The following is an 11403-nucleotide window of genomic DNA, read 5'->3' on the forward strand; positions in this document are numbered from 1 at the left end:
TTTTTTCACTGTTCTTTTGTCTCTGTTGTGCATGTAAATAAAGTTCAGTGAAAAAAAAAATCTCATTCTGGTTTAGGCACAAAAAACGCTGAAAACTTGACACCTTCCAATGGGTGAAAAAACGCTGAAAAAAGTGACATGCTCTATTTTGCAAAAAAACCATGCAAAGCACAAAATCCCGAATAAAAAAAAACATGATGGGTGCATGAGATTTCTGGAATCTCAGACTTTGCTGGTACTGTTAAAACACAGCTGAAAATCTGCATAAAAAAACAAGCATCAAAAAATGCTGAAAAAAACACGATGTGTGAACATAGCCTAAGACTGCAATGCATCACAATATTATATGTGGATGTTACATAAAAGACAATTAAAAGTGCTATTCAAGATTCGTCTCCTTTCTTACGGTCTATGGTTTGTGTCTGGTATTGCAGCTCAGCTGCACTTAAGTTAATGGAGCTTAATTTGCAGCACCAAACACAGCCTAAAATCCAAATGACTGCAGGGACAGGGGAAGCCGGGGAACATGTAACGTATTCATTTCACCTCCTTCTCCTTTCGGTCGGTTGCTTCTCTCTCCACCTGCAGCTGCGCTTCCAGCGGCATTTCTCCCTTTAGTCCGACGACAATGGAAGGTCTTCTTTCCACCTTAGAAATAAAATCAGAAAGATGCTTTATGAATGGTTCAGAAGGTAATAAGAGGATACATGCTTCATCACAGACACTGTACCTGCCACTTCTGCCTATACAGCTACTTTAATATATTATTCAATTGGGGATAAACTATTTGGAGGAAAGTATTGAGACACGTGTCTAAATCAGTGAATTCAGGTTTGTCATTTAGTCCCATTGCCCCGGGTGTATAACATCTACCCCCATTGCCCCCGGTGTATAACATCTGCCCCCATTTCCCCCGGTGTATAACATCTGCCCCCATTGCCCCCGGTGTATAACATCTGCCCCCATTGCCCCCGGAGTATAACATTTGCCCCCATTGCCCTAGGAGTATAAAAACTGCCCCCATTGCCCCCGGTGTATAAAATCTGCCCCTATTGCCCCCGGTGTATAACATCTGCCCCCATTGCCCCCGGTGTATAAAATCTGCCCCTATTGCCCCCGGTGTATAACATCTGCTGCCATTGCCCCCGATGTATAACATCTGCCCCCATTGCCCCCGGTGTATAACATCTGCCCCCATTGCCCCCGGTGTATAACATCTGCCCCCATTGCCCCCGGTGTATAGCATCTGCCACCATTGCCCCCGGTGTATAGCATCTGCCACCATTGCCCCCGGTGTATAGCATCTGCCGCCATTGCCCCCGGTGTATAACATCTGCCGCCATTGCCCCCGGTGTATAACATCTGCCGCCATTGCCCCCGGTGTATAACATCTGCCGCCATTGTCCACGGTCTATAATATCTGGCCCCTTGTATATAACCACCGGCCCCCCACATGCCGTCTGCCTTTTCTAACATGTGAGAGAACGGCCGGTGGTCCAGAGTTCACGGATACCCGAGTGGTCCTGTAATAGGAGCCACCGGGGTAACAAGTCTGTTCAGCCTAAATCTTCCCCATCACCTGTGAGTGATATTACTGAGAAGTGGAAGGAACTCAGCCACGAAGTGGAGACCCCGTAACGTTACAGAGCAGGGGGGCGAGTGCTGAGGAGCTTAGAGCAGAAAAGTCACCACCGCTCTCCTGACTCCATAACAGCAGAGTCCAGACCTCCTCTCGTATCAGCACAAACACTGCGCCCCCGCCGGGAGCTTCATGGCTGAGCAGCCGCATTGCAGCCTTACATCATCAAGCACAATGCCGAGCGTCAGATGGAGCAGTGTAAGGCCGCCACCATTGAACTCTGGAGGAGACGTGTTCTGTGCAGAGACGGTTCGCACTTCTCTATCTGCGTCTGATGGAGGAGTCTGGGTTTGGTGATTCCAGAAGGACGTTACCTCCTGACTGCATTGTGCACGCTGTACAGATGGTGGAGGAGGATAATGCTGTGGGCTGTTATCAGGGAGCGGCCTCGGCCCCTTAGTTCCAGTGGTGGGAAATCTTAAAACTTCAGCACAAGACATTGTGGACAATTGTAGCTTCAGCTTTGTGGGAACAGTTTGGGGTTCGCCCTTTTCTGTTCCCCATGACTGTGCCCAGTGCACAAAGTCCATACAGACATGGGGGGAGAACATGAGCGGCCGCACAGAGCCCGGACCTCAGTACCATCCAACACCTATAAAGGAGATTGTGAGCCCGACCTCTTCCCAACATCAGGGTCTGACCCCACAAATGATCTTCTGGATGAAGGGGCAAAAATTCCCATAAACACTTCCAAAATCTTGTAGAAAGTCTTTCGAGAAGCTGTAGCTTTTGCCCTTGTAGTGTATATTGCACGTGGCGCATATGGGACAGAATCACGCAGTAGCGGGCTGCATGCTGCGGGCAGTATTACATGAAGTCTTACCTTCTGTAAGCCGTCAGTGCTGATTATCAGAGCCTGCTCCAGCTCCCGAATCCTGCACTCCAGCTTCTCGATCTCATCGTTCCTCTCTTGTACGTCTCGCTGCAGCTGCTCCTTGCACAGCAGAAGTTCGCTGCACTTGTCAGTCTTTTCTTTGAGGTTGCTTTCTAATTTTTCAACCTATCAATAACCCATATCAAGGAAAATATTAATTAAAAAAATAGTAATATAATAAAGCGCACTTTTTATTGCATTTCATCAATGCTTTCTTTATTTTGTGTATACAGTTTCTCTGTAGATCTACGTATCTCTGTGGTTACAGACTACACACGTCCTTGTGTAGTCTGGTTCATCTGTCCCTTTTCTTTCTCATTTTGTTTCTTTTTGTAACATTATAATACATTTTAGAATTGCAAAGTCAAAATAATATATAACGGTATATTAATGGGATATGTCACTGTTCTCTAAATTAGTGAGCTTCCAAAACCAGAGCGAGCGCTCATGTGTTTGAGAGAGTCGGGCGAAATATATCATCAATATATGATTGATGAACCAGCGTTCACCCATCCGATGTCTATGGTGTATGCGGCCCCTTAGCTCCAGTTCCCACGCAGCAGGTGTATTGTGAAGGCAGAACTGCAGTCTCTTCACTGTCAGAATCAGAGGGGGCTCCAGATGTCAGACCCTATTGATAACAAAGTGTAGCAGTATGTTATCACTTTAGAAGTTGAGGATACCCTTTTAAAAGAAATCTCAACAGAAAATTAACTAATAGAAAAAAAGGAAAACTCTACTCCTCCTCTCCTCTCAATGCTCAGGGACCTCTGCACAGGTCACTGAACATGCTCACGACACTTTCCCTTAGAAGACATAAGGATATCTTCAGCTGTTCACAGTTTAGAGTAAGACGGCTGCTCCCGTAATAAGGTATCATAGAAAGTAAAAACAGATAAGAAAAAAAAAGTTTTTTTTTTTTTTTTTTTTTTATCTCTGAAGATAAGACTGGTAACCTTGAGATTGTTGATATTGTTCAATAATTTTGGTTCTCAAGTCCTCAGACAGTTCTCTTCTCCTCTTTCTGTTCTCCATGCTTAGTGTGGCACACGCAGACACACAATGCAAAGATTGAGGCAACTTCTCTTTTTATCTGGTTTCAGGTGTGATATTCATATTGTCCACACCTGTTACTTGCCACAGGTGAGTTTGAACGAACATCACATTCTTGAAACAAAGGTGTTTACCCACAATTTTGGAAAGGTGCCAACAATTTTGTCCAGCCCATTTTGGGAGTTTTGTGTGAAATTGTGTTCAATTTGTTGCCCTTTTTTTCCTCTCTGTTTGTTTGTGCTGTTCCAATACACACAGAGGAAATAAACATGTGTAATAGCAATAATTTTCTGGAACAATTTCAAGGGTGTCGTCACTTTTGGCCTTGACTGTATATCTTTCAATCTTTAAAATAAGGGGAGTCATTCCGGGTTGACAGGGTTTGGGGGAAAAAAAAAAAAAAAGTCTTGTTTTTCCAGGAACACCATCAAGCCTGTTTATGGGCAGCATTTTGCAATATACTTTGGATCGTGTATACAATTAACAATCGTCTTTCACCTTACAAGAGTGCCTAGTTCTTCTACACTGGTATAAGGATTTGGACCCTATTAGAGCACCTTTTGCTGGAGAGACGTATTTTACAGCAATTTGTCTATGGGCCTAGTCTGGTGTTGCAGGTTATACCTGGTTAAGACAATACTTCAAATCCATACATAGCACATCGATGTTAGATACATTTTCTAAATCCTGGACAAACCCTTTAAAAAAAGCAGCCAATTACTGAGAATATAGTGGCGTGCCGCAGATAATTAACAATGTGACTTTTATGCCGGAAGTGTCAATCCTAGGCAAATTAGGCCAATTTCCAGTGACTCCTTTAGACTTTTTATAGCCACATGAGATGCAGTGAGCAACTAGTCCAGGATGATTATATACATAATTGCCTAAATTGGAATGTACCCATCATTGTATGTCCTAAGTAGTTTGGAACTTAAAGAGTTACTCCCATCTTAATAAAATTGAATTATCGGATAGAGCCTTTTAATACAAGCATTTTTACAATTTATGGCTTGTTAAAATTCTCCATCATTCTTGAGATATTAACACTTTTCATTTACAGTTTTGTTGCCTTGGAGACCGACCACCTTTCCTAAACAGCAGGACATGCGCAGTGCTTACTAGCCCTTTTTTATTCAGCTTGTAAGGACTGTTTTGAACCTGGCCGGGAACGCTAGAGCGTGCCGTGACCTCCTAATCCCGTCCAGCTTTAGTACAGTGCTTAAAAAGCTAGACGCCAGTGGCGGTCGGTCTCCTAGGCAACGAGCTGTAAACAAAAGAAAAGCGTTAATATCTCAAGGACGACTGAAAATTGAAATAAGCAGCAAATTGCAAAAGTGCTTTATCTGACAATATCCACATCTATGAAAATGGGAATATCCCTTTAAAGGGTCAAGTAGAAATCTATCTACTTCTACGTTGCGTTTTTGTCGCGTTTTTTTGTGCGCAGTTTTGTCACAAAACCTGAAGGATTTCCTAGTACCAGCAAAGTGAAGTCTCATGCACACGTTGCTTATTTTTTTCCTTGCAGATTTGCAGCAGTTTTTTTGCTACACATTTCACCTAAACTAATAAGTGTGTGAAAATCAGCAACAAAAACGCAAGTAAAAAATGTGACAAAAAAAGTTAAATATATTTTACGCAGTGTTTTTCCTGCCAACACATCAGGATTTGCAGCAGAATTTTCTGCATGTATGGACACGGCCTTAGTTTTATCTATGGGCGGACGGGGGCTATAGTAACATTTCCTAGTGCAATGTCGGCGGGCCGGGGGGCTGACGCCTCCTACCTCGTTGCTCTGATTGTCAGTAATGGGTTGGTGTCTTTGTGGCATTTTCAGCTGCTGCTCTAGTTTCTGGATTTCTTGCTGAAATACATCTCTCTCGTGTTCCCGATCGATCGCCTGTTCCTGCATCACAAAAAAAGAAGAAAAAACATGTATGAAGGTATATAAAGTCTCATGGAGCACATATAATAAATGAGGAGACATGATAAGCCATCACTTAATGATCGCTGGATGTTTGACCCCTGAGACACCCTTTTTACCTGCACAGCGCCACTGTGACTACCAGGCTGTAAAGGGAACTGCAGCTGGCCTCATTTACGTCTCTACGCAGAGGAAAAACTGTGAAGTGGACTCAATGCTGCGGTGGTCCCCGGGGCAGAGCTGACAGGAGGAGCGTAGCTTCTAATATTATACTCATAAATGTGATGCTTGTCTATCTCCACCGCTCTCGTCCTTCCTATATGTGTCTCCCATATATTCCCCCCTATGCGCCCTCACCTGGCTCTTGGTTACCCATAGCAACCAATCACAGCACAGTTTCCATTTTACCAGAGCTGTTTAAAAAATGAAAGCAGAACTGTGACTGGTTGCTATGGGCAACAGAGACAGTTTCTATTTCTATACGGTTGTATACATAGGCAGGTGGCGGCCATTATTCTATCATATTAAATATGGACAGATATATTCATGCTTTTAATGATAAAAACCATCGCTGTGTTAGTGGCTGGTGCTCCTTCGCTCGCTCTGCCCTGTCTGTCACGCAGTCGGTGAGGAGGATTGCTTTTCCTCTTTGGTAGGAGCGGGCGCACAGTGTCCATATCCACCGTGTGCGGTGAGGACAGTACAATCACACATGCGCTGCGTCATGGTGGGATAAGAGGAAGAAACCAGCTACAGAACTTGAAGTCTTGAGCGCGAGCAGATTGGCTGCAGCGTTGTCGACATGACGTCAACGCTGCAGCCTAACAGACACCGGGGCAGCGGTGGAAATTCAGCGCTGGACCAGGGGAGGGGGGAGTATAGCTCCATTTATTTATTTGTTACTAGTAATGGAGCTTATAGTAAAAAAAAAAAATTCTGAAAGGGACTGGTCAATCCCATATACTGAAGCCATGAAGAACAGGGGCTCAGGAGCCCTTTCTACTAATTGGTGCTGGCCCGAACAACCGATTAATGTCGTTTGTGGAAAAATCCCTTTAACTAACCTAACACTCTCAGGACCAAAATCTACCCCCATCACTGACACCACTTCCGATGGAAAAAGGTTCAAATAATCATCACATACAATCTCCAACGCGCCTCGCCTCCTCACTACTGCTTTACTGGGAGATCTGTCCACTTCCAAAATGGTTTAGGAGGATTAGTCAGTACAAAAATGACATATACATACATACATACATACATACATACATACATACATACATACATACATACATACATACATACATACATACATACATATATACATATATATATATATATATATATATATATATATATATATATATATATATATATACACATACATGCATATATACACACACACACACATATATATATTAGTCATTTTATCCGGGTCAGATATACCAAACTGGGACATCAATAGTGAATTTAGTCGAATAATCTAGATCGGAGTATGAGGTTAGTAGTCGGTAAGTTGTTCACTTACATCTAGGAAGCGACGCGTCTTCTCCAGTTGTTTTTCCAGAGCAAGGTTCTTCTGTCGGAGATCTTCAAGGTCAGCATTCTTCTCCTGCTCCAAATCTGTATACCGGTTCACCTGCTCCTCCAGCTCCACCTCCAGAACCTTAACGTGTTTGTGGAGGTCTCCGGAGTCCTTCTCCGCCTGACGCTGAACCTCGATCTTCTCCATCAGCAGCTTCTCTGTCTCTTCCAGCAGCTCTGTTCAGGGAGGTGACATACAACCCCATCAATCCCTATTCAAAAAGGTGACGTCCTTCAAATCAGTAGAATCTCCATAGCCCCAATGGCAGGAAAAACATTGGATGGAGTTGAAGTGTTGGAGGTTTTTGATTTTTTCAAGCAAGTGACGCCCAAATCTGTATGAACTGGGGCGTGTGTCTAGGTATATATATGGCAAGCGTAGCCGAGAACTTGTTTTTGGTAATAAAAAAAAATGCAACATAAATTATATATTAAGAGGTTTTACCCAATATAATATAATTTGTAGCACTGACAAATGTATGTTATATATGGCAGGAGTTATATAATTAAGTCTAAATGCAGATGAACCATGCTCATGGCATTCACTTTACTGCTGACCTGGCCTACTTCTATTCTCTATAGCTGTATTCGAGCAGGCCACCCTAATAACTACTAACGTGGTGCCCTCAAATGACAATACAAGACTTAAAGGGGTTGTCCAAGATTGATAAAACAGGGCTTTCTTTCCGAAATAGCGAAAACTATTTTTCACAACTGTTGGGACGTTCATTAAGAAGCACGGTATATAAGTCGATGGCTGCAGCATATAAAGGAAAACCTGCTGACTGGTTCCCTTTAAAGCTGAAGTAACAAATTCACAAATTTTTTTCTTTTCTTCTTTTTTTTTTTTTTTAATTTATACATTTTTTTTTTATTACTTTTGATTGTGTAAAATTTTTCCTAAACACTCTCCAAAGATCCAATGTTTTTCCGCTTCATGATGAAAGCCGGGACGTGAGCGTCCAGTGCACCGGGTGCGGTTAGCCATACAAGTATATAATATATCAATACTTTTTTTCACGCTTTGGAGTTTGGAACAAACTGCAAAACTTTCACCGGGTGCTGTTATATCAGGGAGAGAGAAACCGTCACAAAGGTGATTTAGACGTATGAAAAGAAAAAAAATCACCGAAAAAAAACAAACAAATGCAATTTTCTTAAAAATCGCTGCCTGCCTATTACCATCATCTTAAGTGAGCGATCATCTGCGATGCAATACAATATAGTGCCAAAATGAGGCGATCAATCAAATCTGGAAGTTTGGAAAGAGGGAGGTGGGGTAAGGTAGTGGGGTAGATAGATTTCCGAATCAAGGAATAAAGGGGGGATAAGTCACTAGGGGAGCTGTGATTGGATGATGGATAAGATGATGGTTGAGATGCGTGTTAATGAGAGGTAGAGAGTTTAACCCCTTGCTAGCAAAAGGGGGGGTTTGGAGGACCACGAGAGGAGTGGTTAGGCACAGGAGTTGGCAATTAAGCAAGCGAGGATTAGTGCAAGGTATCAAGGAGCCCAAAAAGCCAGAGGATTAGTTCAATCCCAAATCGTAGCCATTAAAAACACCAGATTAGAGGTTGGCCATGCGGGAGGTACAAACAAACCTTCTTTGGGAGCTGCAACGACTGCAGCGTCTACTAAGCCTGGGAGAATAGAGAACAAAACAAATGCAGTGTAATTCACATGCCGTGTACAGTTCTTCTGTCAATGCTGGAGAGAAGAGAGAGCGGCAAAGGGAAGAACGGGGGGTGAATAGTAACAGGAGAATGTGGTGCAAGTAGTACATGTAAAGGCCAAGTTATACCCAATGCACAGGCCCCGAGAAAACATCTGCTCACGGGTGACATCATCATGACATCACAGCAGCAGAAAGCAGAGCTGACGGATGACGTCATCATGACGTCACGGCAGGAGAAAGCAGAGCTGATGGATGACATCATCATTATATCACAGCTGCAGAGCCGACAGATGACATCATCAAGACATCACAGCAGCAGAATGTAGAGCCGACGGATGACATCATCATCATGACATCACGGCAGCAGAGCCGATAGGCTGCTGCGTGTAACGCTTGCTTGCTTTACCGGGACCTGTCACATTGAGGGCTTACCTGATGAGAAAGCAGAGCGATGGGGCTCTGGACACAACACAGAACACGTTATACTTCCGGTTGGTGGAAATAAAACTTTTGTTAAAATTAAAATAAAAACAGGAAAGACTTATGCTTCTGAATATAACAAGTGCTCCTGACATGTCTAAAAATCCAAAATAATAAACTAAAAAAAAAATAAAATAATTTAATTCAGGCAAAATAATTTTTCCTATATTACGCTGATCCGTTAATATTCCTCCAGGAAAACTAGGAATAAATTGTCAACTGGGCGCTTCCATTTCACTTTTCTACGTCCAATCAGAGTTGACCGATGAGGGACACCCACTACTGGCAAGTGGATGATGAATCACAATATGTTAAATTCTTCACATATTTCCAAGAGGAGCAATGGAGGAACAGCACAATGTAGAGTTGTAAAAAAAACAGATGCTGCTGAATTGTTATTTCTTTAGGAGCAAGTATTTACTAAAACAGACATGTCAGGAGAGCGGATCTAATCTAAAAAAGTACCTGAAAAGGAAAACAAAGTTGCTTTACATTATACAACAGGATAAATTACCGCTTAAAGGGAATCTGTCAGCAGGCGTTTGATATGTAATCTGAGAGCAGCATGATGTAGGGGCAGAGACCCATAATGTAGCAATGTCTCACTTACTGGGCTACAAGCTACAGTTTTCATAAAATCCCAGTTTTCTCTGCTGCAGATCTAGCAGTTTTCTGAATACCGAGTCCTGTACAACTCCGCCCACAGCACTGATAGGCTGCTTCCTGAGTATAGTGGCAGAAAGCTGCCAATCAGTGATGGGGGCGGGGTTATACAGAGCACAAGGACTACATGGCAGGAGACCAACTAGTCCTCTAGTGAATTTCCTGCTGATAAAACACTGATTTTACTGAAACTATAATAAGCAGCCCAGTAAGTAACACATCGCTGGAATCAGACTCTCAACCCCTATATTATGCTGCTCTCAAATTACATAGCAAAAACTTGCTGATGGATTCCCTTTAAAGGTGATTTCCAGGACTTGGATCCTCTGAAAAGAACAAAATCTGCCCTATTCATTTGATGTTATCCCTAAGTATCCAGTGTGCGCCAGCACGGGAAGTGATGACATTACAGTTCACCTGTCCCAGGACCACTGATGCCTGTGATTGGCTGCAGTGGTCAGGTGATGAACAGTGCACCAGAGAGACATCCAATGATGTAATTTTCAAAGTCACCTGATCGCTGTAGCCAATCACAGACGGCTGCGATCCTGTAACAGGTGAATGGTTGAACGGTGCCATCGCAGGACACGGGGAGTCCTACGCAGGATCCATACGTGTGTCAGCAGGTGGATTGGGCAGTTTTTGTTATTTTTAGAGAATAGAAATGCCCGGTCAACATTGTATTTAAAAACACAAACAACCCCTTTTAGCAGAATTGCATACAGATAATCCGCTGAGTATTACAATACCAATATTATGGAAAAGACACCCTATTTTCTTGCTGATGACTGCAGTTCTGCAATTTCTCAGAAATCACATAGCAATGAACACTTAAAGTGAATTTCTGTCTTTTATCATCGTGTTGTTTGTAGGTCTGCAGAATTTTGTGGTTAAATGTTGACACAGCACTCCAAATCCTCTACAGACATAGATGTAGAGCACAATGTTCTGTCCGCCTGCAGCCACCACTAGAGGGAGCTAAGGAGCTTGCCGCATACTGGTGTACATTAAACTCAGAATTCAACTAGAGGGGGTGGCACAGAATTTAAAGGGAACCAGTTAGGACAATTTTACTAACAATATTTCCTACTACGGTTTGAAAGAACAATATGAATGATACCTGGCTCATAGCAATCCGGTGTGCCAGAAATGAGAAATAGAGATTTGAAGCTATATGCAAATTAGCCTAGAAGTGCATGGGGGCGGGGGTATCAACATACATTGAGTGTAGACACACCCTCAAGGCACTTCCTGGCTAATCTGCATGTGGCTACAAAGCTCAGTTTTTCAGCGCTGGCACAAGACACATTTTTATGGTTGTACTAGGACCTATACACTAGTTTGGTTACTAAAATCATTGTGACTGGTTCCCTTTAAGAGAAGAAATAAATAGAGCTATACTTTGTGCTGTTGTGATAGGAAAAACAACTTTTTGGAGCAATTGGCTTGATCACTATACAAACAGCTGCTGTGGTGTAATAATGTGGTCTGACACCAGACATATAATGACA

At 42.8% G+C, this 11403-nt stretch overlaps 1 protein-coding gene across 8 annotated transcripts in view; it reads right to left on the reverse strand.

Moving 5' to 3' along the window:
* AKAP9 (A-kinase anchoring protein 9) overlaps positions 1-11403 on the reverse strand; it is a 200529-nt gene that overhangs the window by 34384 nt on the left and 154742 nt on the right. For 7 of the 8 annotated variants that reach the window (XM_073677388.1, XM_073677390.1, XM_073677395.1 and 4 more), the window contains 5 exons: positions 8676-8714; positions 7019-7251; positions 5353-5472; positions 2463-2639; positions 547-648 (listed from right to left, as the gene is read on the reverse strand). In XM_073677388.1, coding sequence (XP_073533489.1) covers positions 547-648; positions 2463-2639; positions 5353-5472; positions 7019-7251; positions 8676-8714 — 671 coding nt within the window. The remainder of the gene's footprint in view (positions 1-546; positions 649-2462; positions 2640-5352; positions 5473-7018; positions 7252-8675; positions 8715-11403) is intronic. The other variant, XM_073677392.1, reaches the window with a different exon arrangement.

This window comes from Phyllobates terribilis, unplaced genomic scaffold (genome assembly GCF_046119375.1).
Source record: "Phyllobates terribilis strain yellow unplaced genomic scaffold, ASM4611937v1 Scaffold_4__5_contigs__length_816908805, whole genome shotgun sequence".
Taxonomy (NCBI): domain Eukaryota; kingdom Metazoa; phylum Chordata; class Amphibia; order Anura; family Dendrobatidae; genus Phyllobates; species Phyllobates terribilis.